The sequence below is a fragment of the Mastigoproctus giganteus genome, chromosome 12, assembly GCF_048544385.1.
Source record: "Mastigoproctus giganteus isolate SK-2022 chromosome 12, ASM4854438v1, whole genome shotgun sequence".
NCBI classification, from domain to species: Eukaryota; Metazoa; Arthropoda; class Arachnida; order Uropygi; family Thelyphonidae; genus Mastigoproctus; species Mastigoproctus giganteus.
The window spans coordinates 175,938,067-175,959,278 of NC_143586.1; the positions used below are offsets into that span (position 1 = coordinate 175,938,067).

General features: G+C 37.8%; 1 protein-coding gene across 1 annotated transcript in view; it reads left to right on the forward strand.

Moving 5' to 3' along the window:
* The window catches only part of LOC150077613 (uncharacterized), a 278,408-nt gene that overhangs the window by 58,162 nt on the left and 199,034 nt on the right, over positions 1-21,212 (forward strand). Inside the window, exon 4 of the mRNA XM_090385960.1 lies at positions 16,187-16,279. Coding sequence (XP_090242086.1) covers positions 16,187-16,279 — 93 coding nt within the window. The remainder of the gene's footprint in view (positions 1-16,186; positions 16,280-21,212) is intronic.

Below are 21,212 nucleotides of genomic sequence, written 5' to 3' on the forward strand. Positions count from 1 at the left end.
TTTGCTGAGTTAAGAGAAACCTTCACCATTACACAATAGCTGTTTTCAAATTCTGCATCTCCTATGTCAGAGTGGCACCAAATTTCTGATATTCCTTTGTGTTTGAGGCTTACTCAATACTTAATTCATCAGATTTATTTATTATGATCCTAGCATTAGGATATGAGCAAATACAAAAAATCCTGTTGCAACAAACTTTTTACGGGCACATGAATTACTTTGTTGTAGCACAAATTCCTTCTAATGAATATTAGGGAAAATCATTTCAAAATAATCATTATTTGTTCATTTAGATTCTGCTGCACTTTTCTGATATACAGAGTTCTCATTATCTGAGTCCCCTCGGTTACTGAACGTGAGGTGCAATTACTTTCTGTTAAACAAATTTTTACACTGTGTGCAATTGGTCTCAGTGCCTTGTTGTGTACCAGTTATCTCTAGCAATTATCATTGGCAGTGCTAAGTGCATCTGTTGTCTTTTTTTTTTAAACTAGAGTTAACAGCAAAATATTAGTAGTAAAGCAGCTCGTTCTCCTTATCATAATAAACATCACTGTCATGCGGGACCCCTCATCCAAGAGAAGCCTTGTGCTTACACCAAGATAATTGGAAAGAGTTCGGGGGAGGGAGACAAAACTGAGAATGTTGAGGATTGTGCTGCTACCATGGACTGCCTGTTTCACCACTTCCAAAAGTGGTATTTCAAAATGTCAGATTCAAGAGGATGCTGCTAGTACTGATGTATAATTGTCTGAATCATATCCTACCAAATTTTAAAATTTTGAGGAAGTAGATACTGCGAAAAACTAATTTTCAGTATTGTGAAACAGCCATATTTCAAGCAAATGCCATCAAGAATATACGTATCAAGGAAAGAAAAGGCTGTTGCCTGGGCCATAGAAAGGTTATCCCACTCTGTTTGTTGATGGCAATTGTAAATAGTGACAATAAATTAAAGCTTTTGCTTGTCTATAGGAGTGAAAATCCTAGAACTCTGAAGAACAGAGCTAAAGCTTGGTAGTAATTTGTAAACAACTGCTTAATTCCTCAGTTTGAATCTATGTTCCCTCAGGTTTGTAATCTGAGAAAGAGGAAGAATCCCCTCAGCATTAAGCCTGCTCAATCAGATCGCCTCACGGGTTCCTAGACCCCAGAAACTGCAATATACAGAACTTAAGCCTTTCTTCATAAGAGCAAACTTTGTTCCTTTCACCAGTCTTGTTGCCTTTCTCTGTACTCGTTCTAGCAACTCTACATACTTCCTAAAATGAGGCTTCCAGACCTGTACACAGTACTCAAAGTATGACCTGACCATTGCCTTATACAAGGGGATAATCACATCCTTATCCCTGCTCACAAAATTCATGTATATCATTGACAAGACCCCATGACCTACTCTGGCAGCTGTCTCCACTGCTCAAAAAACTTCATATCTGACTGCACAATTATCCCCAGGTCTCTTTCATTCTTCAGTACCCTGAGTGTAACACCACATAGTTAGTACATTTCTGTGGGGTTACTGCTACCCATATGTAGTACTTTGCATTTGTCAATGTTAAACTTCAATTGCCACTTCTCAGCCAATTTACCCAACTTTTCCAGATCCTGTTGCAGCAGCATACTGTCATTACTGTTATTAAAAACCCTGCCAACCTTTGTGTCATCTGCAAACTTTGACATTTATCTTGATATACCTTCACCAATATCATTGATAAATATACAAAACAACAACGGACCCGAACACCGACCCCTGAGGGACACCACTAATAACATTAGTCCACGAAGAGCACTAGCAATTGACCACCACTCTCTTGTTTTCTCCCATTCCTTTTATCCTTTTATCCATTGTAGCAACTTGCCCTTAATGCCATACTGCTCCAATTTGTACAGTACTCTTCCATGTGCAACATTATCAAAAGCTTTCCTGAAATCCAAGTATATGATATCAAAATTATTTTTTGCCTTTGTGACCACATTATAGTATCCAATCAAATTGTTCAGACAAGACTTCCCTTGGTAAACCCATGCTTTGTCTAAATGATCCTGCAGTGATTCTTTAACTAGTGACTCCATTATTTTCTCTGGAACAGTAGTCAAACTAACAGGTCTGTAATTATTTGTGTCACCCTTTGATCCCCCCTTTGTGAATTGGAGATATATTTGCATATCTCTAGTCCATGGGAACTTCCGCTGAGTCCAAGAATGCTCTCATAATTTAGATCTTTTTGCAGATAAGCTTACTGTATTAGTTTGACAATTCGTGGTGTATTCAATTGTAAGAAAACGTGCTGTATGAAGTAATGAAATTTTTGGGTGTGGCGTACACATGGTAAGAATATACCCAGATCCTTGACATAACGTGGCCTTGACAATGCCTCCCCGCATACACACTACTCAGACTCCCTCCAATCACTATCTGGCAGAGTAAAGGTAGCAAGATTATTCACTAGCTGATCTGGAAGCCTGCTAAAGAGTTACCAATAGGTTCAGTCCAGTGTACCAACTAGTGGTTGGCCTGTGAACACCGTTTTAGAGCTGTACCCTCGAAATGTAAGGAAGATTGGATCTTGCCATGATGTTCATCATGACCTCAAAAGTCATCAGTCATACTGCATGATGGAAGAGATAGGAAAGGGTTGAACAGAACTTAGCCCTGGAGACTAAACATGGGTTCCGCCACTTTAAACCTCCAATAAGCAAAGTGGTGGTATTGCACTGGTTGATGAGAGTCATCTACCACCTAGTATTGCCTGGTAACACAGAGGGGACAGCATTCCTCCATGTGGTGTGAGCACAACACCTCAACCCCTGGTTATATTGGTTCACACCTGGGTGGTTACCCACAATGTGCTTGTGCATGGAGGTTATACCCAGGATTACTAACAGTCCCATCATTGTGAAGGTGGAAGCAGAGGATTTGGCTGTCACAGATCGTCTGGACTTTGCCGAAATTGGGTCCATTTGACTTGAATGTTACCCGAATATCAGTTCCATTAGCTTTGTAGACTCCCATGTAGTAAGTACAGCTTGTCTGGGATATCTGAGAGAATGTCTGTGACAAGCTCAAGGACAATTATTGAGGATACCTTTAAGGTATCCTCTATAATACAAAACGGATTCCTTATACCTACAAAGGTGGGTCAAGCTGATAGAAATTTTACCCCCAAATGCCTTGCAGAGTCCTTCAAGTCTTGAGTTAATCCACAAGGCTTTCAGCATATCCCTCCTATCATGTATGGGCACAATTGCAGATCCATGGATGTTTTGACCTATCTCGTTGCATTTCTTCAACATGGTCCTATATTTGACTAAAAAATTGTAAGATTGTGTACGCTTAATATCATTATTTCCCACATGAATAATAATATTCTCTTTACCCTTCTTAAAATCGGACAGTCTATTGGTGACATCATTAATAGTTGCTCCTGGCAGACATATTCTGGTTCTAATCCACGTATCTTTATTTAAAAAAATGTTTCCCATTTCCCTGTCAATTTATTCTCATAATAGAACCAAGTCCTTTTGAACCAGAGTAGTTTGCTCTTGGTTATTCTGTTCTGGGGCTTGAATCGTGAGTGCATCAGTTGGTAGGTTACTAGAGTCTTGAGTCCCTAATGAGCTCGCAGTTACATTATTCTCGAGGGCAAGCACCCATTTTTTTCAGTGACTCGATTTGTTCTAACAATGCACCAGAGTTTAAGTTAAGATTGGTACACACCTTACAGTGGTCATAAAGAAAAGAATCACCAGGTGAGCTATGGTTATTGCTAGGTCGACCCTTGAAATTGCCATTGGCTATTTCAGTATCGGTCATCTCATCCTCTGACGAAATATTCAAGGTGGATGTTGTAACAACCATTGTAAAATTTACTAAACATCAATAAAAGAAACTTTCAAAGAATTATATTCATAATATTATCCAAATCAAACTATTATAGGGAAAAAAAAAAAAAAAATTGTCAAATAAACTTTACAATACACTAAATAGCCTCTGAAATCCTCCAATTTTTATTTTATTATATATGTTCCTGTTTATACTCCGGCACGGCCACCAGTTCAGTGGAATTTAAAATAAATCATCAATACAAATGTTAATCATATTCAGCATTCACAGGCTTGAACTGCAGTCCACTCAAAGAGCACATGCTACAGAACTCTCGCTCCTGACAACTCAACTCGTTCGAACAGGCCTTGTTGTCCGTTCCAGAACTCTACATCCTTCCAAACATAATTCCTCCATGCCTATATGCAGCACTAAAAATGTGGCCTGACCATTTCCTTATACAATGAGATAATCACCTACTTATCCCTACTAGTAAAATTCCTACATATCATTGTCAAAACTCCACAAAGTGTCCTGGCAGCCTGTCTGCCCATATACAGTAGTAATCCCTACTTTGCTTTTGTCAGGTTAAACTTCAGCTGCCATTTCTCAGTCCAGCTGCTTAGATTTTTTAGAACCTTTTGCAGCAGAATACACACATTGCTGTCACTAACCACCCTGCTAACTTTTGTGTAATCTGCAAACTTGGATATTAAGCCTGATATACCTTCATCAATATTATTGATAAATATTGCAAATAACAATGGCCCTCAGCACTAAACTCTGTGGAATTCCACTAATAACACTAGTCCATGAAGAGTAGTGTTCATTTCGTCTCCCACTCAATCATCCCTTTATCCATAGCAATAACTTGCCCTTAACGCCACACTGTTCCAATTTGTATAGCAGTCTTTTAAATGCAACAATATCAAAACTTTCCTGAAATTCAAGTATATAATATCAGTTTTTTTGTTATTGTTTTTTTTTTTGTTTTTTTTTGCATTCAGTTCCTTTGTCACTGCATCATAGTATTGAATCAAATCAGTGAGATAATCTCCCCTCAACAAAACCATGATATGACTGATGTACAAATAACTGCACTCTTGTCTAAACAATTCTGCATTACTTCTTTAATCAGTGACTCCATTATTTTCCCTGCAATGGTAGTTAAACTAACAGGTTTGTAATTACTCATATCACCATTTGATCTTCCTCTTTGGGAACTGGGGTTACATTCATGCATCTCCAGTCCCTGAATCCAAAGATGCCCTCATAATTGTGACTAATGGTTTGCTAACCTCCTTTGCTGCCTCCCTTAATATAATTGAATAGATTCCATCCACCTGAGGTGCCTTTGTTTTAGGTTTAACTTCAACAATTTCTCTTCCACTTTCCTCTCATTTATTACAATTATCTGACAATTAAATGGAGATTGGCATTTAAGAAATTTGTGGATATTCAATAATTTGAGGTGATTATTCTGCAGGCCAGGGTTTCTCAAACTGGGAGGTGAAAGTAGTGTGCTATTATCAGTAAAACTATGAGTAGGATATCCAGTCAGTGGAAGGTTATTAGTATATTGGAGAAAAAAAGTGGACGAAAGAACTTAACATTGGGGAATGCCAGCATAAATGGGGAAGTTAGAAGATAGATCCATCTATTTTAAAAAAAAGGTCAGAAAGACAAAAAATGGTTCATTATTTAGAAGACCTTTCTACCAAACACAATCAAAATCCTTAGAAATTTCAAAAACAATGGCCCTCAGCACTCTGCTTGAGTTTCACCAGATTTACATCCAAAGATGAGTAAAATAAGCCAGTATGTAATCAGTGGATTGATACTGACAAAATCCGTATTGGCAATCGTGATCAAATGGAAAGTTGAGATAATTGGAAGGGAAGGATTTGTTACCCTTTTTTAGGAATCAGCTGAATATGAGCAAATTTCCAAGCGGGAGGTAAAGTAGGAATGGAATAAGAAAGTAAAGTTATAAAATAAAAAAAAACCTGAACTGGAGAAAGCTCAGAGCACAAGTTTTTAGAGCAAGTTAAGAAATTCCTTGAAGACCTCGAGATTTCTTGGCTTTAATATTGTTTAGAATTTTTCCATCATCCTTCTATCTGAACGCCCAAGAGGATCATCAAGTGGAGTATATTTCATTTCACAGGCAGTTTACCAAGATCTTAGATACATCAGTTAGAACTAAAATAGTGTGCTTTTCCTATAAGTTCTTCATTTGCTTACGCCACGTAATATTGATGAATTATTATTATCATCAATTTATTTCTCCATTGAGGAGACAACACTGGGAAAGTCATTGGCTAGAAGGGTGTGGGTTGCATTCAATGAGGTGTAGCAGACCCCAAGAGCAAAAGGTTGCGTAGCCCATGGGGCGTTCACCCTGAAAGGTTGTAAATATTGACATACATGAATAATTGATTTTCATAAAATTTCATATTTTGACATCTAAGGTTGATATTTAGAATAATGAGATGATATAGTTAAAAAGGGTGCCAAATTAAATGCAGTTTTGTCTTGTGCTGTATAGTTGCACAAGACAATAAAAGTTTGCAAAGATCCACAACCTGTCGGCGTTGTCATTGCAGAGCTTTTTTCCGGTTCAATTCTTAGCATTAGCATTGCTAGAGGCATATGATGCAAGAAAGCAAGCTTATGCAGCATCAGCCAAAAAAAAACCGTTCCCATTTCACCCCTCCATTCTTTCCAAATACCTATCCAGCTCTGCCTTAAATTTATTTAGGCTATCAACTTCCACAACAAAGGATGGAAGTCTGTTCCACCAACCAACTACCTGCTGGCTAAAGGAAAACTTCTGCACATCTGTCTTTCCTCAATTTGAATTTATGACCTCTCAGGTGATTATTCTGAGCAAGAGGAAGAATCCCATCAGCATTGAGCATGCTCAAACCATTCAAGGCTTTATACACCTCAGTAAGATCACAGACACTGTAATTTGTAAAACTTAAGCCTTTCTTCATAAGAGCAACCCTTTGTTCCATTCACTAATCTTGTTGCCCTTCTCTGTACTTGTTCCAACAGCTCTACATTGTACTTAATGAGGCCTCCAGACCTGTATACAGTATTCAAGGTGTGGCCTAACCATTCCCTTATACAAGGGGATAATAACCTCCTTATCCCTGCTAGAAAAATTCCTGTATATCATTGACAAGACACCATGAGCTACTCTTGCAGACCATCTGCACTGCTCAAAAAAATTCATATCTGCCTGCACAATTACCCCAAAGGTCCTTTTCGTTCTCTACCACTGTCAATGTAGTACCACAGAGTTGATACATTACTCTGGGATTACTGCTTCCCATATGTAGTACTTTACATTTGTTAATGTTAAACTTCATTTGCCACCTCTCAGCCCATCTGCTCAACTTTCCGAGATCCTGTTGCAGCAGCGTACTGTCATTAGTGTCTTTAACAAAGCTGCTAACCTTCGTATCGCCTGCAAACTTGGACATTAAGCTTAATATACCAACATCAGTATCGTTTATAAATACAGAAAACAACAATGTACCCAACACTGAAACCTGAGGGACTCCACTAATAACATTAGTCCGCGATGAGCAGTGCCCATTGATTACCACTCTCTGTCTTCTCCCACTCAACCATCCCTCTATCCATAGCAGCAATTTGCATCCAATGCCACACTGCTCCAATTTGTTCAGCAGTCTTCCATGTGCAGAAGTATCAAAAACCTCTCTAAGATCCAAATATATGATAATAAAGTTATTCCCTTCATCCGGTTCCTTTGTGACCACATCATAGTATCCAATCAAATTGGTCAGGCAGGACTTTCCCTTTAACAAAACCATGCCGTGTCTGCGCTATAACTGAAGTCTTGTCTAGATGATCCTGCAGTGCTTCTTTAACCACTGCCTCCATTAATTTTCCTGGAACAGTAGTTAAACTAACAGGTCTATAATTTCTTGTGTCGCCCTTTGATCCTCCTTTGTGAATTGGGGTGACATTTGCACATCTCCAGTCCATGGAAACTTTCCCCCGAGTCCAAGGATGCTCTCATAATTATGGCTAAGGGTTTGCTTACTTCCTTTGCTGTCTCCTTTAATATAACTGGATAGATGCCATCCACCCCGGGTGCCTTTTTTATTTTTATCTTCAACAATTTCCCCTCCACTTTCCTCTCAGTTATTACAAAATCATCTAGCTGACTGCCAGTGTTTAATTCACCTCTGGCATTCCCCTCCCTGAATAACTCCTCATGTGTGAATGTAAATGCAAAATACCCATTTAGTTTGTTAGCCACCTGAGCAAGATCATCACCAGTTGAGCCATCAATATCCAGTGGACCAATCTGATTCATCCCTTTCCTTCTAGAGTTTATATAGGTAAAGAACTCTTTGCTGTTTTTCTTTGCATCCTATGCCAAAGATTTCTTATAATCTGCCTTTGCCTGCCTAATCTCCTTTCTGACTTGGTTACAGACCAGCTTATATCTATCATAGGCTTCCATGTATTCCATGCATTTTTCTTCTCTGCCATATATCTCATTATTTCATCTGACATCCATTTTGCCTAAACCTTGAACAATATTTCTCAATTGGTATGTAAAGCCGAGTAGCTTCCAAGATAAATTCTTTAAATACTTCCCATTTTGAATTTGCTGTTGGTAACATCATCAGTTGGTCCCACTGTATAAAATTTAAATACTGTCTCAGACCACTGTAGTTGCCTTTACGAAAGCAAAAACCCTTTCCTTTACCCCTGATGGTAATTACCTCTTGGAGAAAATCCCACTTCAGCGCACTGTGATCACTGCCACCTAGTGGTTTCTTTATCTGCAGATTCTTAATGTATGAAGAATCACTACTGATAATCAGATCAAGAGTATTGCTCCCTCTAGGTGCCCCCCCAAACATGCTGATATAGAAAACAATCATCCGATAAATCCACAAAACCTTGCTAGTGTGTGAGTGACCAACCCATAAATTCCAGTCAATATCTGGGAAATTAAAATCCCCCATTATAAGACTCTCTTATTTACTGGCCCACTCTATTTCCCTGTATAGTTTCTTATTATACTCATCAGAGTCATTATGCCTATAACACACTCCTACTCTCAATTTTGATCTCCCAATGCTTATGTCACACCAAACTGATTCGGCACTGCACTGTCCAGCAATGTCGACTGGCTTCACTTCCTTGGATTTTATGTGTTTCTTAACTAATAGCATAACTCCTCCTCCCTTCCTATCCTGTCTATCCTTTCTATACACATTGTACTCCCCAAATTCCAGTTCTGCATTCCTTATATCTGTGTGACACCACATCTGTGATATCCCAACAATATCTGCCTTTGATATTCTGAGCAATACCTCAAATTCATGAGATTTATTTACCAAACTCCTAGCATTGGTGTATACGTAAATATACATGCAATTGTTCCTTAGTTGATTAAAGAGTTAGCATTAGTAGAGGCATATGATGAAAGAAAGAAAGCAAGCTTATACAGCATCAACCAAAAAAAAAAAAAAAAAAAACCTTCCCATTTCACCCATCCATTCACCCCAAATGTTTATCTAGTTCTGCCTTGAATTTATTTAAGTTGTCCACTTCTATAATGACAGATGGAAGTTTGTTCCTGAAATCAACCACCTGCTGGCTAAACGCAAATTTTTTCATATCTATTCTATAGCTTCTTTCCTCAATTAGAATTTATGTCCTCTCAGGCGATTAATCTGGGCAAGAGGAAGAATCCCATTGGTATTGAGCGTGCTCAAACCGTTCAAGGCCATATACACCTTAGTTATATCACCTTGCAGGTGCCTAGTCTCCAGACACTGTAATTTGCGTAACTAAGCCTTTATTTGTAAGAGCAACCCATTGTTCCATTTACCAATCTCATTGCATTTCTCCGTACTCGTTCTAGCAGCATCCTTCCAAAAAATGAGGCCTCCACACCTGTATACAGTACTCAAGGTGTGGCCTGACCATTACCTTCTACAAGGGGATAATCACCTCCTTATCCCTGCTTGAAAAATTCCTGTATATAATTGACAAGACACCATGAGCTACTCTTGCAGACTATCTACACTGCTTAGAAAACTTCATATCTGACTGCATAATTACCCTAGGTCCTTTTCATTCTCTTCCACCCTGAATGCAGTACCACACAGTTGATACGTTACTCTGGGGTTACTGTTACCCATATATAGCACTTTACATTTGTCAATGTTAAACTTCATGTGCCTGTTCTCAACCCATCTGCTCAACTTGTCTAGAACCTGTTGCAGTAACATACTATCATTAGTGCCATTAACAACCCTGCCAACCTTCGTATCGTCTGCAGACTTAGACATTAAACCTGATATACCTTCATCAATATCATTAATAAATACAGAAAACAACAATGGACTCAACATAACCAGGCTATCCAGGTTTTTTTAAGTTGATTTGAAGAGGATGTCTTATATCAGCATTCCTGGTCTATTTTCGATGAGGTGAAATAAACCGACAATACTTTGAACGTCTATATTCCTGTTAGCAGTTGGGCTAATGTGAATATGTTTCTTGTGTTTAATTGCCTGTTTCCAGTGAGGAAAACTGAGATTGGAAAGTAGTGTGGCTCTAGAGATAGTAAATGGGTGATTTGAGATCCTATTCAATGCTGAGAAAAGCTTTCAGATTGCTTGGTAGGTAGAGGACCAAATTTGTGATGCATACTGTGGAATGAGAAATATACATACAGGATATACTTTTTAAAAGGTCTGGTTTCTAATGCCAATTAACTCTTGTTTGCAGCCCAGAGCACTGCATATGTTTTTGCTTTAATGTAATCAAATTGCTCAGAGAACATTAGTCTGTCATCTCATTTTAGGCCAGGGTGAACATGCGATTTAACCTTTCGTACTACTTTTCTGCTTACCATCATAGAGAGATATTGTTCCTGCTCTTTTTCTTTGTAATTGTCATCTGGGTAGATTTGCTTGGGATTAGTCCAAATACAGTCAAGATTTATTTATTGTGTTATTATCCTGTTGATTTGTTTGCTTAACTTGTTGTTGATCTTTAGATCTAATGAAGAATTTCAGGTCATCCACATATGTTATCTTTATGGGATGCCAGAAAGGGGTTTGAGCACTGCAGCAATAATATTGGGAGAGAACCCCCTCCCTGTGACACTTACTGCAATATGGAGTAATGAGCAATAAATTTGTCATGGGAAATTATGATGCATCTTTTCTTCCAAATGTTACATAAAATCTTTAGGAGATTGCATTTTATTTTGAAGTAGTAAGATAGAATTTGTTCCAGAGCCATTATTGAGATATTGTCAAAAGCTGCAGATATATCAAGGAAGATAATATTAAGCTGTTCCTTATTATTAAGAGCTTTCTACATCAGGAAAAGGGTCTCAAGGAGATTTGTGACTATTGATCTCCCAAATAAAACTGAGCGTGGGGGCAGGGGATGATGCCCAAAGCAGTGTTGTGTGAAGGCTGAGAGAAGGGTCTTCTCAAAAATCATCAGGATGGTGCAACTTATGGCAATGGGTCTGTATTCTTTGGCATTTTTGGTTTCTTTATTTTGGGAATGGGCCTGGCTTTTATATAGCGGTTTCATAAACAGAGGCGAGTACCTTTTTGAATAATTTCATTGAAGATGTGATGCAACACTTCAATAATGTAAGGGCTGCAGATTTTTGCCATGAAAAGAGAGAAGTTATCAGGACTAACAGTTGCTTTATTAAGAAGTTAATTTATGACTTTTGTGAGATTTTTCTTTGGTAATTGTGATGATTGTTAGAAGTGTCCTTAGCAAGTTTGAGATGGCTTCTTCTTTCCTGCAATTCAGTGAAGGAGGTCATTTATTTGCTTCATGTTTTATTCGGTTGCTAATTGGTTGTTGGGCATGGGAATTTGTACAAATGTCTACTTACACCATTCACTAAAGACCTTGGCAGTCATGAGACTCTTTATATCCTATCTTCAACAATCCTTTTTCCCTCTCTGAGCTTTGAAAAAAACAGCTGCTTAATATGCTTGTCTTTCGAGCTTTATGAAGTGAGCACTGTTTTTTGTACTGAACGTGGTCATATTAGAATGGCCTGTCTTCTGCCACTTTCTGTAAAGTTTTTGCTTTTTACAAAAGGCAAATTTTATATGTGGATTAAACCAGTTTTTGGATTTTCCAGTTATCCATATGACCCTCGATGCTCCTTCATAGGCAAATTTGTGTGACTTTTTAGGCCCAGTAGCTGCAGAGCTTCCTCTGCTGGCTTTGCATTTAATTCTTACCATTTGCATTCTCAAATTTCTTTGAGGATGATGTTTACTTTGATATATTTTACAGAAAAGCTCATTCTGTGAATGTCCTTAAAATTTCCTTCGCCCCACTGATTAGCTCCAGCAACATTGTCTCTACAGCTATGGGATTGTGATCTAACTTAAAGCAAAACAAGTTGTCAGCTAATCCAATCCTAAGAGTATTATAATAGACAACATCCAGCCTTTGATTCCCTCTAGTTGCTGGGATAACGAGCTGTTTCAGATTGAGTGTAAAAGAAGAGAATCAAGATTTCTTTTGCATCTGTATGTCTTGGTATTGCCATGTTAGCATTAGTAGAGGCATGTGATGTAAGAAAGCAAACTTATACAGCATCAGCCAAAGAAAAACTTTCCCATATCACCCACCCATTCACTCCAAAAGTTTGTCTACTTCTGCCTTGAATTTATTTAAGCTGTTAATACACTTTCGCATCAGGTAGTCATACCCTTGTCTTGTTCTACCTATTGTCAGGGTAATATGCTTTTTACAAAGCATATTACCCTGACAGAGCCACTATCATCAGCCACCTCCTGTGAGAACAGTGCACTCTTCCTGTTGGATTTCGTTGTCATGTGTTGCATGAGTTTTGTCTCTAACATTTGATGGGTAGCTGATTGCTTGAATTAGTCCATCTTTGATTTCTTTGAGGACATCAACACTGTTCCTCAAGCCCTCATAAGCCCATCTAAATTCTGAAATGCACTTAAAATGCACCCGTACACTCTCTGCAGTGAAATAAAATCATTGTACCACCACAGATGCCTGTGGTGAAAAAGCCACAATAATCCCCACAATCATAGCTGTGATTTACAAGAGATCTGCTATCAGTGGTTCTCTTCCAAGTCAGGTATTTCCACTACTCGAAGCTTTTTGTTTTGCTGTTCGTGTATGAAGAATGGGTCTGGACTAAATTTGATTTAAAATTTTAAATTATCGCCTGATTTAAGAGGTTAGTGCAGTGGTTTTCAACCAGGGTGCCGCAACAACATTCCAGGAGTACTACATAATTTGGGTTTAAGTTACTTTAAACTTATTATTTTTTAAAATTTATGTTTATTTCATTATAAAAAGGTGTATAGTATCTTTTTAATTTTGTAGTGATCTATAATTGATGTTTACTTAGTACCTCTATATAAAGAATAAAATTATTATATACTGTATATATATAATTTGTATTATGAAATATAATTTTTATAATTATATTATTGTAATAATTATCATATAACATATATTTTTTTAATATTACCCACACACACACAAAATAAAATAAATTACTTAGGGGTGCCGTTATTAAAAAAAAGGTTGAAAACCACTGAGTTAGTTATAATAGCACACATTATTACCAAATTCTGTTGCATTTCTATGTACCCTATTACTTTTCTAAGGAACACTATTTCCTTCCTTTCTATTTTCTTAGCTAAAAACAAAATTTTTATTTATTATAATTTAATTTAAAAATTATTATATAGCAATGAACTAGCTAACAATAGGCTGTGCACCTTATGTGGCATTGTATAGGTTTCCTCTTGCAATATTATAATTTTCATCTATATACATTACAGGACCACAGCCATAGGTTGGATTAGGGCTTGTTGGTATTTTATTGGAGAAATTCATCTCTGGTGTTATTGAACTTCTTGTTTAATTAATTGGGTGTCCAGGCATTGTCAAGACCCAACAGTGCCTTATGTGAAATATTATATTTGCAATATTTCTCTACACCATCTCAAAAGTAAGAAGTAAAACTATTCTTTGAAAATTTTCTTTGTTATTGAACTGATCTGAATTGATTGCCACAGTACAGGAAAAGGATTTTTTTCGAAGATCTCTCTTCGATTCTCTGTGATATGTCACATATACCGTACTACTTAATTTGAAGTTGTGTCGATTAGCTCTTTTTTAAAATGCTCAAGCTTGCCTTGAAACATTTTGTGGTTGTAGATCCATAGCTTGCCTTAAAACATTTTGTGGTTGTAGATCCACCTTTAAAATCTTCAATGGATTCATGTTTGTTCTTCATTCCACATTATTAACAAGGTCTCCATTTTCTCCATCATCATCATTGAGCATCAAACAATTGCTCAAATTTGCCTAGTTTAAAATAATTTGTGCATTTATAAAGGAATTATGAGATTTATTGCCATGCACTTAGTATTGATGCTAAACTATCACAGCCTATCTGATGGAATTAATCTTATTGGTTGAACAAACATGACAACAAAATAATAGCCCAACCAAGGGCAATTCTTCAGATATCATAAAAATTAAAGTTTAATGAACAGCATTTCATAATTAGTTTCTTGGTCAACTTCAACACAACAAACTTTATCCTTACTTTTAATTGATCAAGAAAAAAATAAATATTCAAAGAATCATCAAAGGCTGTTCGTTTGTGTTAATGTTATGCTGTTTTTAACTTCATTAAACAAAGCTTTATTCACATGCACTATGGTTATAAAACTTATGTCCAATTTCGTATTCAGGAATGTAAAGAATCGTGAACTAGAAACTCCCCCTCCCTTCACAAAGGCAGTGAAATGACACCACCTTTGCATGGTGAGTCATTTCACTAAAAACTAATTTCTGTCAGTATGTGGGCAGGAATCTGAAACTGTTCGTTGAAGCTTCTGACTTTTTGATTGAGCTTTTTATGTTTCAGTTAATTTTTTGCATTATGACAATTCAGTGTGCAAATGTGTACATTTGTGGGGGATGCAAGTTTTGTAAATCATAATGAAGAGTTGGTTGCATTAAGATTTGTTTTAGCATACAGATAACGTATGTAAAGAAATGCAAAAATATCTTTGATTTTCATGCAAGACTCGATTTTTTTATCCCCCCCCCCCCCCAGCTGACCTTTGGCAGTGGTGGCAAAATCTTGAATAGGTTTGTCAGGGCCTGCTGTAACCATTTAAGAAATGTTTGGGGGGGGGTTGCTTTTTCATCAAAGTCCATGTGGTCACTACTTATAGGAAAAGCCTCAATAATTCTATCAGCTGAATCTGTACAACTAGGAAACTATACTTCACTGTCAGGAAAGTTAGATTGGAGGAAATTGAGTTTAAAAGTTGGGAAGGTGATAGAAAAATTCATTTGAAAAAATGTGGTTAAGAGGTTCTGAGCCAAAGAAAATCAAAATGAGAAACTTCCAATTTGGATATGGGCACAAGTACCACCTTTGAAGAGCATATGGGCACAAGTACCACCTTTGAAAAGCATATGGGCACAAGTACTACCTTTGTCATATGATATTATGCTTAGCTGGATAAATCAAATCTTAAGAAGTTTTTAATTTTTAACTTCATTTCATTTCAATGGAAGAAAATGCAAGGCATCTAAATCTTTCATTGTGTTCTGTCCAGTTTTAACAAAGAATCATCAAAAAGTTTTCTAAAATACTATACAAAAACCTGGCCATCGAAGCAGAGCTTCATGAGCTGGGGGGTAGCAAGATATGGTAATTTACATGAATAAATAACTGTTTGGTAGGATAGATCATGATGATATCAAAGTTATTTCTCATAAAAAAAAAAAAAAAAAAAAACTAAACTACCTTAAATATATAACTATATTCATATTACTGTCATTATTAATACAAGCCACCATAGCTGAATGACTGGGATTCAAGCCCATGACTGCTAAAGAAGAAAAAAAAAAAATTTTCTACCCACTGCAGGATGGAAGCCTCCTCAACAATTCATGCTGAGGAAAATGGACCATAATCTGTCATGCTGGTCCAGTGCAGGTGGACAGATCGACCGTATTTAGCAGTCAGGGGCTTGAACTCCGGTCTATTCAAAAACCATGTGCTACTGCACTCCCGCTCCTTACTACTCAGCTATGGAGGCTGTTAATTATGGTGCAGTTTCTTGTATTTTCTCTGCCTTGTGAACTTCTCTGGCCATGTTGTCATCCCAGAGTATAAATAGACAATTTATTTAAGTATTTACATTAATAACAAAATAAACTGATTTAAAACTGTTATTCCAACCAGTTGTATGAGATAATAGGGTTTTTTTTTTTTTTTTGTTGGTTTTTTCGTAGGCAAAGAAACTTGAAGACAAAAGGCATTCAGATGAAAAGATATCAGAAATATCAATGAAGAAAAGAATAGCACATCAACCAAACCTGGTTAGGGTAAGCAACTTTATTTGTAAAATATATTGAGCAGATAGGATGCATGAAGATCAGCTAAATTGCTTCAATTGCTAACGTATCGACAGTATTAACATGGTAATATTAATACTGTATTCTCTAATTTACTTTGAATTTATTATTATTCTTCTTCTTATTATTATTATTAAAATCTGCTTTATTACCCTATTGGTTCATTCCCTGCACAGTCTGGAGGGGTGAGCAGGGAATGCAAATTGCAAAAGTTGCACATTACATAAAATGTAGTTTATAATAAAATAGTCTATATACATCTATATACAGTTTTTCAATGTTCATGGAGGAAAATCTCCTTTTGAGCTGTTGGGAGTTAACAGAGCTTAGGATGGAGCTCGTCAGGCCTTCTAGAGCAGCTTAATAGGTTTCTTCAAGCATTTGGGTCTGTAAGACCTATCATTGACAAAGCTACCAGAGTTTTTCAAGGATGTTGAAGAACTGTAGAGTATTAGGGTGTTGCCTGGGAACATTCTTTAGACCTGAGAAGTTTGTGAGGGTCATTCTGAGAGGGCAGTGCCATTTTGATTGTTCAGTCTTTCTGGTTCATCATCCTGAAATAATCTCATCAACAGAGGGGAAATAAATTTGTCCAAACAGCAGATTTTTCCTAAGGTGGATATATTCTTAGCAAGAATAATGTACTTCCAGGATGTCATATTTAAGTTTGTTTGTAAGATGGATTGAGGAATGGCGAGTGAATTTCCTGCTCTGCAGTTCATCCATCGTAGGATCAAATATTTATCCAGAATTTAAAACAAATACACTAACCGTTTAACTATAATGGTTTAATACTGAAAATTATAAAATGTACCAAACGATACTACGCTGTAAAATAATATATGCAAAAAACTGATTTACAAAATAAAATATACGATAAAAATTTTAATATACAATAAAATATTTAAAATACAATAAAATTAAAAGCGATAAAACATTGACTGAAGCCTTCGGAGGCTTCCACCTCCTTTCTCAACAACAATGATGTTTAAGCAACACATCCTTAAGTAACAGGCTCACAGCACACGTGGTTGACCAGGCGCATGCTCAGTATTTCTTCCATACGATCCAGAACCGGAAGCGGCTCGGGAGCGTGGAAATATAAAACGCTCGTCTTTTGCCAGGACCACGGCTTCCAGTAGGGGGTGAAATCGAACACCCCTCTCCCTATTCATACTATTGTTCTCAGACAAGCCTATCCACAAACTCTCCAGCCACTTACGGTCCCAGAACCTTTGTGCCCGGTCAAGGATGACAGCATTCACAGGGGAGACCTGATGATGTTTCTCCCAATAATGCTCAGCAATGGTGGACTTATTGAACTCTGTGGTCTGTATAGCTCGCATGTGCTCCCCCAGACGGTCTTTTAGTCGCCATCCTGTCTCCCCCACATAACATTCCCCACAATCCGAGCATTTGATCTCATATACGACCCCACTACTGGAATCCCCAGGAATGGGGTCTTTGACTTGGGACAACACTGTGTGCAACCTCCGGCCCGGAAGTTACACACTGCGTGCCTGAAAGTCACGTAGCATTCTTGAAATTCGATCTGACAACCCCGGATAGTAGGGAATATAAACTGTGGTGACTGGAACGGACGGTGTTCCATGATTAGGCTCCACACCTCTATTATATTTATCAATGACCCTCTGGGGGTAACCGCATTTCATAAGATCCACCCTAACTTGCCCAATTTCTCTCTCTCTCTCTCTCTCTCTCTCTCTCTCTCCTCAGAGGTACTACAATGTGTCCTACCCCTACCCAAAAGTGCCCTGGCCACACTGTTTTTATGCTGCGCAGTCTGTGCTGACCTATAATGGGTGTACTGGCTCCTACACATGGGCTTCCTAAACACTGTAGTACTAAGCCTGGAGCCTTCTCTACTCACCATTATGTCCAGGAATGGGAGGGAACCATTCACTTCTACCTCTGAGGTGAACTGTATAAAAGGAGAGAAATCATTGAGAAAACTAACTACATCCTCTTCTCTCCCCTTTTGCACCAAAGTGAACGTGTCATCCACGTATCTCTTCCACTTGCGCATAGGGAACTCCAAACTTGTAAAAACCCTATTCTCTAACTCTTCCATTGCCAGGTTTGCGACAATAGCGCTAATAGGAGAACCCATAGCTGTGCCATGAACCTGTTTGTACATCACTCCTTTATATAGCAAAGTCGTACTCGAAAGACATAATTCTACACCACAGCATATATCCTCTACACTTAGGTGCGATCTAGTACTTAGGGTATCATCTCTTTGTAGTGCCACCTTTACACATTCCACCCCATGGGCTATGGGTATACAAGTAAATAATGACACCACATCTAGTGACACCATTATTTCATTCTCCCCTACATTTTGACTTTTAACGAAGTTCACAAAATCCACACTGTCTTTAACAACAAACATGGACCGTCCCACTATAGGAGAAATCAGCTGCACCAGGAATTTTGACAAAACATAGGTAGGGCTCCCAATAAAAGAACCCCCACTTTATGTGTTTTCGGCAGCCCATAAAACCTGGGCAGCTGACACCCCGTTGCATGCATAGACCAGTACTTTTCTTTAGAAATCTTACCCGTTTTTAACCAGAGCTGTAAAATCTTATTAACATGTTGTTACAAACCGGCTAGAGGATTTCTGCAGATGATCTTGTATGTATTATCATCCTGTAATAAATCTAGGGCTTTTTTATGATAATCATCACTGTTTAATACTACTGTGGATCTACCCTTATCTGCCACCGGAAGAACTACAATATCTTCATCCTGCTTGAGTTCCTTTAACGCTTTCATTTGATTACGTGTGAGATTAGAGGTAGCCTTTCTGGCCTGACATAGGATGGCTGAGGCCTTTACCCGGATACGATTAGCAATGGGTTCTGGCAATTTACGAATTGCCCTCTCGATACCCATAGCTGTCTCAGTGATCGGAGGTTTAGGGGATAACAAGGCCAACTTAGGTCCTAAAGCCAATACCCCCCCCCCCCCTCTTGCTCTGTGGTTAAGGGTTTACCACTCAGATTTTGAATAAAATTAGATTTATTAACCTATACATATTTGCCTGTTCGTCCAATAATGTATTGAATTTGCTAATGTGCCTCATCTTATATAAATGTGCAATCCTACCAACCCCATCATCACACGTGGTTGACCAGGTGCATGCTCAATATTTCTTCCATACGTTATGTGGGGGAGACAGGACAAGGGGAGCACATGCGAGCTATACAGACCACAGAGTTCAATAAGTCTGCCATTGCTGAGCATTATTGGGAGAAACATCATTAGGTCTCCCTTGTGAATGCTGTCATCCTTGACCGGGTGCATAGGTTCTGGGACCGTAAGTGGCTGGAGAGTTTGTGGATAGGCTCGTCTGAGAGCCTATCCACTTAGTATCATTTGGTACATTTTATAATTTTCAGTATTAAACCATTATAGTTAAACGGTTGGTGTATTTGTAAATTCTGGATATGTATTACTCTCCCAACCTTAGAGGCCTTTTTGAAGATAGGATCAAATATTCCTTGGTTAGGAATTTGTTCTGGTTGCAAATTGGTGTTGTGGACAAATTCTCAGAGGCATACAGTTATATGGATATGAGGCCTCTCTCCATATACTTTCTAGGCCATACGCTGCCAAGAACTAACTAGTTAGTTCTTGGCAGCGTATGGCCCAGAGGCAGCATAAGTTTTCTTTTTAGTGTGCATGAAGTGATTCTGGAATGTGAAATTTTTCATCCCAGATAAGATCTGGCTCAGAGTGAGACAAGACCCTTTATCCATTTCCCATTCGGAATGAATTGAATATCATTCCTCGTTCACCACTTTGTGTTTGACATGTGGGTGGATTTTGAGTGATTAAGTTCTAATCCTATCATCGCTAGGTAGTCAACTAGTGCTTGATTTGTCCTGCTACTTGTTGGCTTATTGCTGCTGTGTGTTGAGGGTCCCTTAAAGTTACAAAGAGCTTCAAATCATCATCATATAAGCTAAAGTTAGAATATGATGCTAGGAAGGGTTCCAATCCCAGCAAAGAACATATATAATAATACCCACACCTTGAGGTTCACCTCTCTTCAAATGAACAGTTGTCCTGTAGGTTCCATGAGAAATAACATACCGTCTCTGTTGAAGTAGGTTTTCTAGTATAAAGGCTATGGGATCAGGAACGTTGATCCCATAGCCTTTGTAAAATATATTGAGGTAGATAAAAGCAATAATTGATATATTGTCAAATGCTATCTACAGTGGCGGACAAAAAAAACTGCATCACTTCTGAATTTTACAAATAATGTGTTTTGCACTGCATTGTGGGTTGCAAAAATGTTTGAAATGCATTTGTGAGATGTGATATATATCTCTCTGTGAATGAAATCCAATAAAAAGACTCCACCTCATACCTAATTGCCATAAATATCTTGCCAAAGGGTAAAATGAGTAATTAATGGAAATTTGAGAAATTATGACAACTAAACATACATTTTATTGCATTTACGTGTACAAACTAAACTGAAAGGTTAAGGTAATAGTATTATTAACATAATACTATTATGTTAACCTTTTTTTTTATTTACGTTATTTTGTAAATCAGCAAAATAAGTCCTCAATATTTTGTTGTTCCTCCTCAAGCTGCAGTTACAGCCTTGCAACGATTTGGCATAGAGTTAATCAACTTCTGGATATACAGTTGCCCAATTTCGTGGTACCAAACTCTTACAATGCTCTCCTGCAACTGAATCTTACTTGTTGGCTTCTTCTGAGAAATTTTAGACAACATTATGTACCAGCAATTTTCAATAGGGTTCAAATGTGGACTGTTGCTGGGCTAGTCCAACACTGTAATGCCAGCATTTCTGATTGTTGTTGGTGACCCTATTGTCAGGGAGACAGGAATATATTGT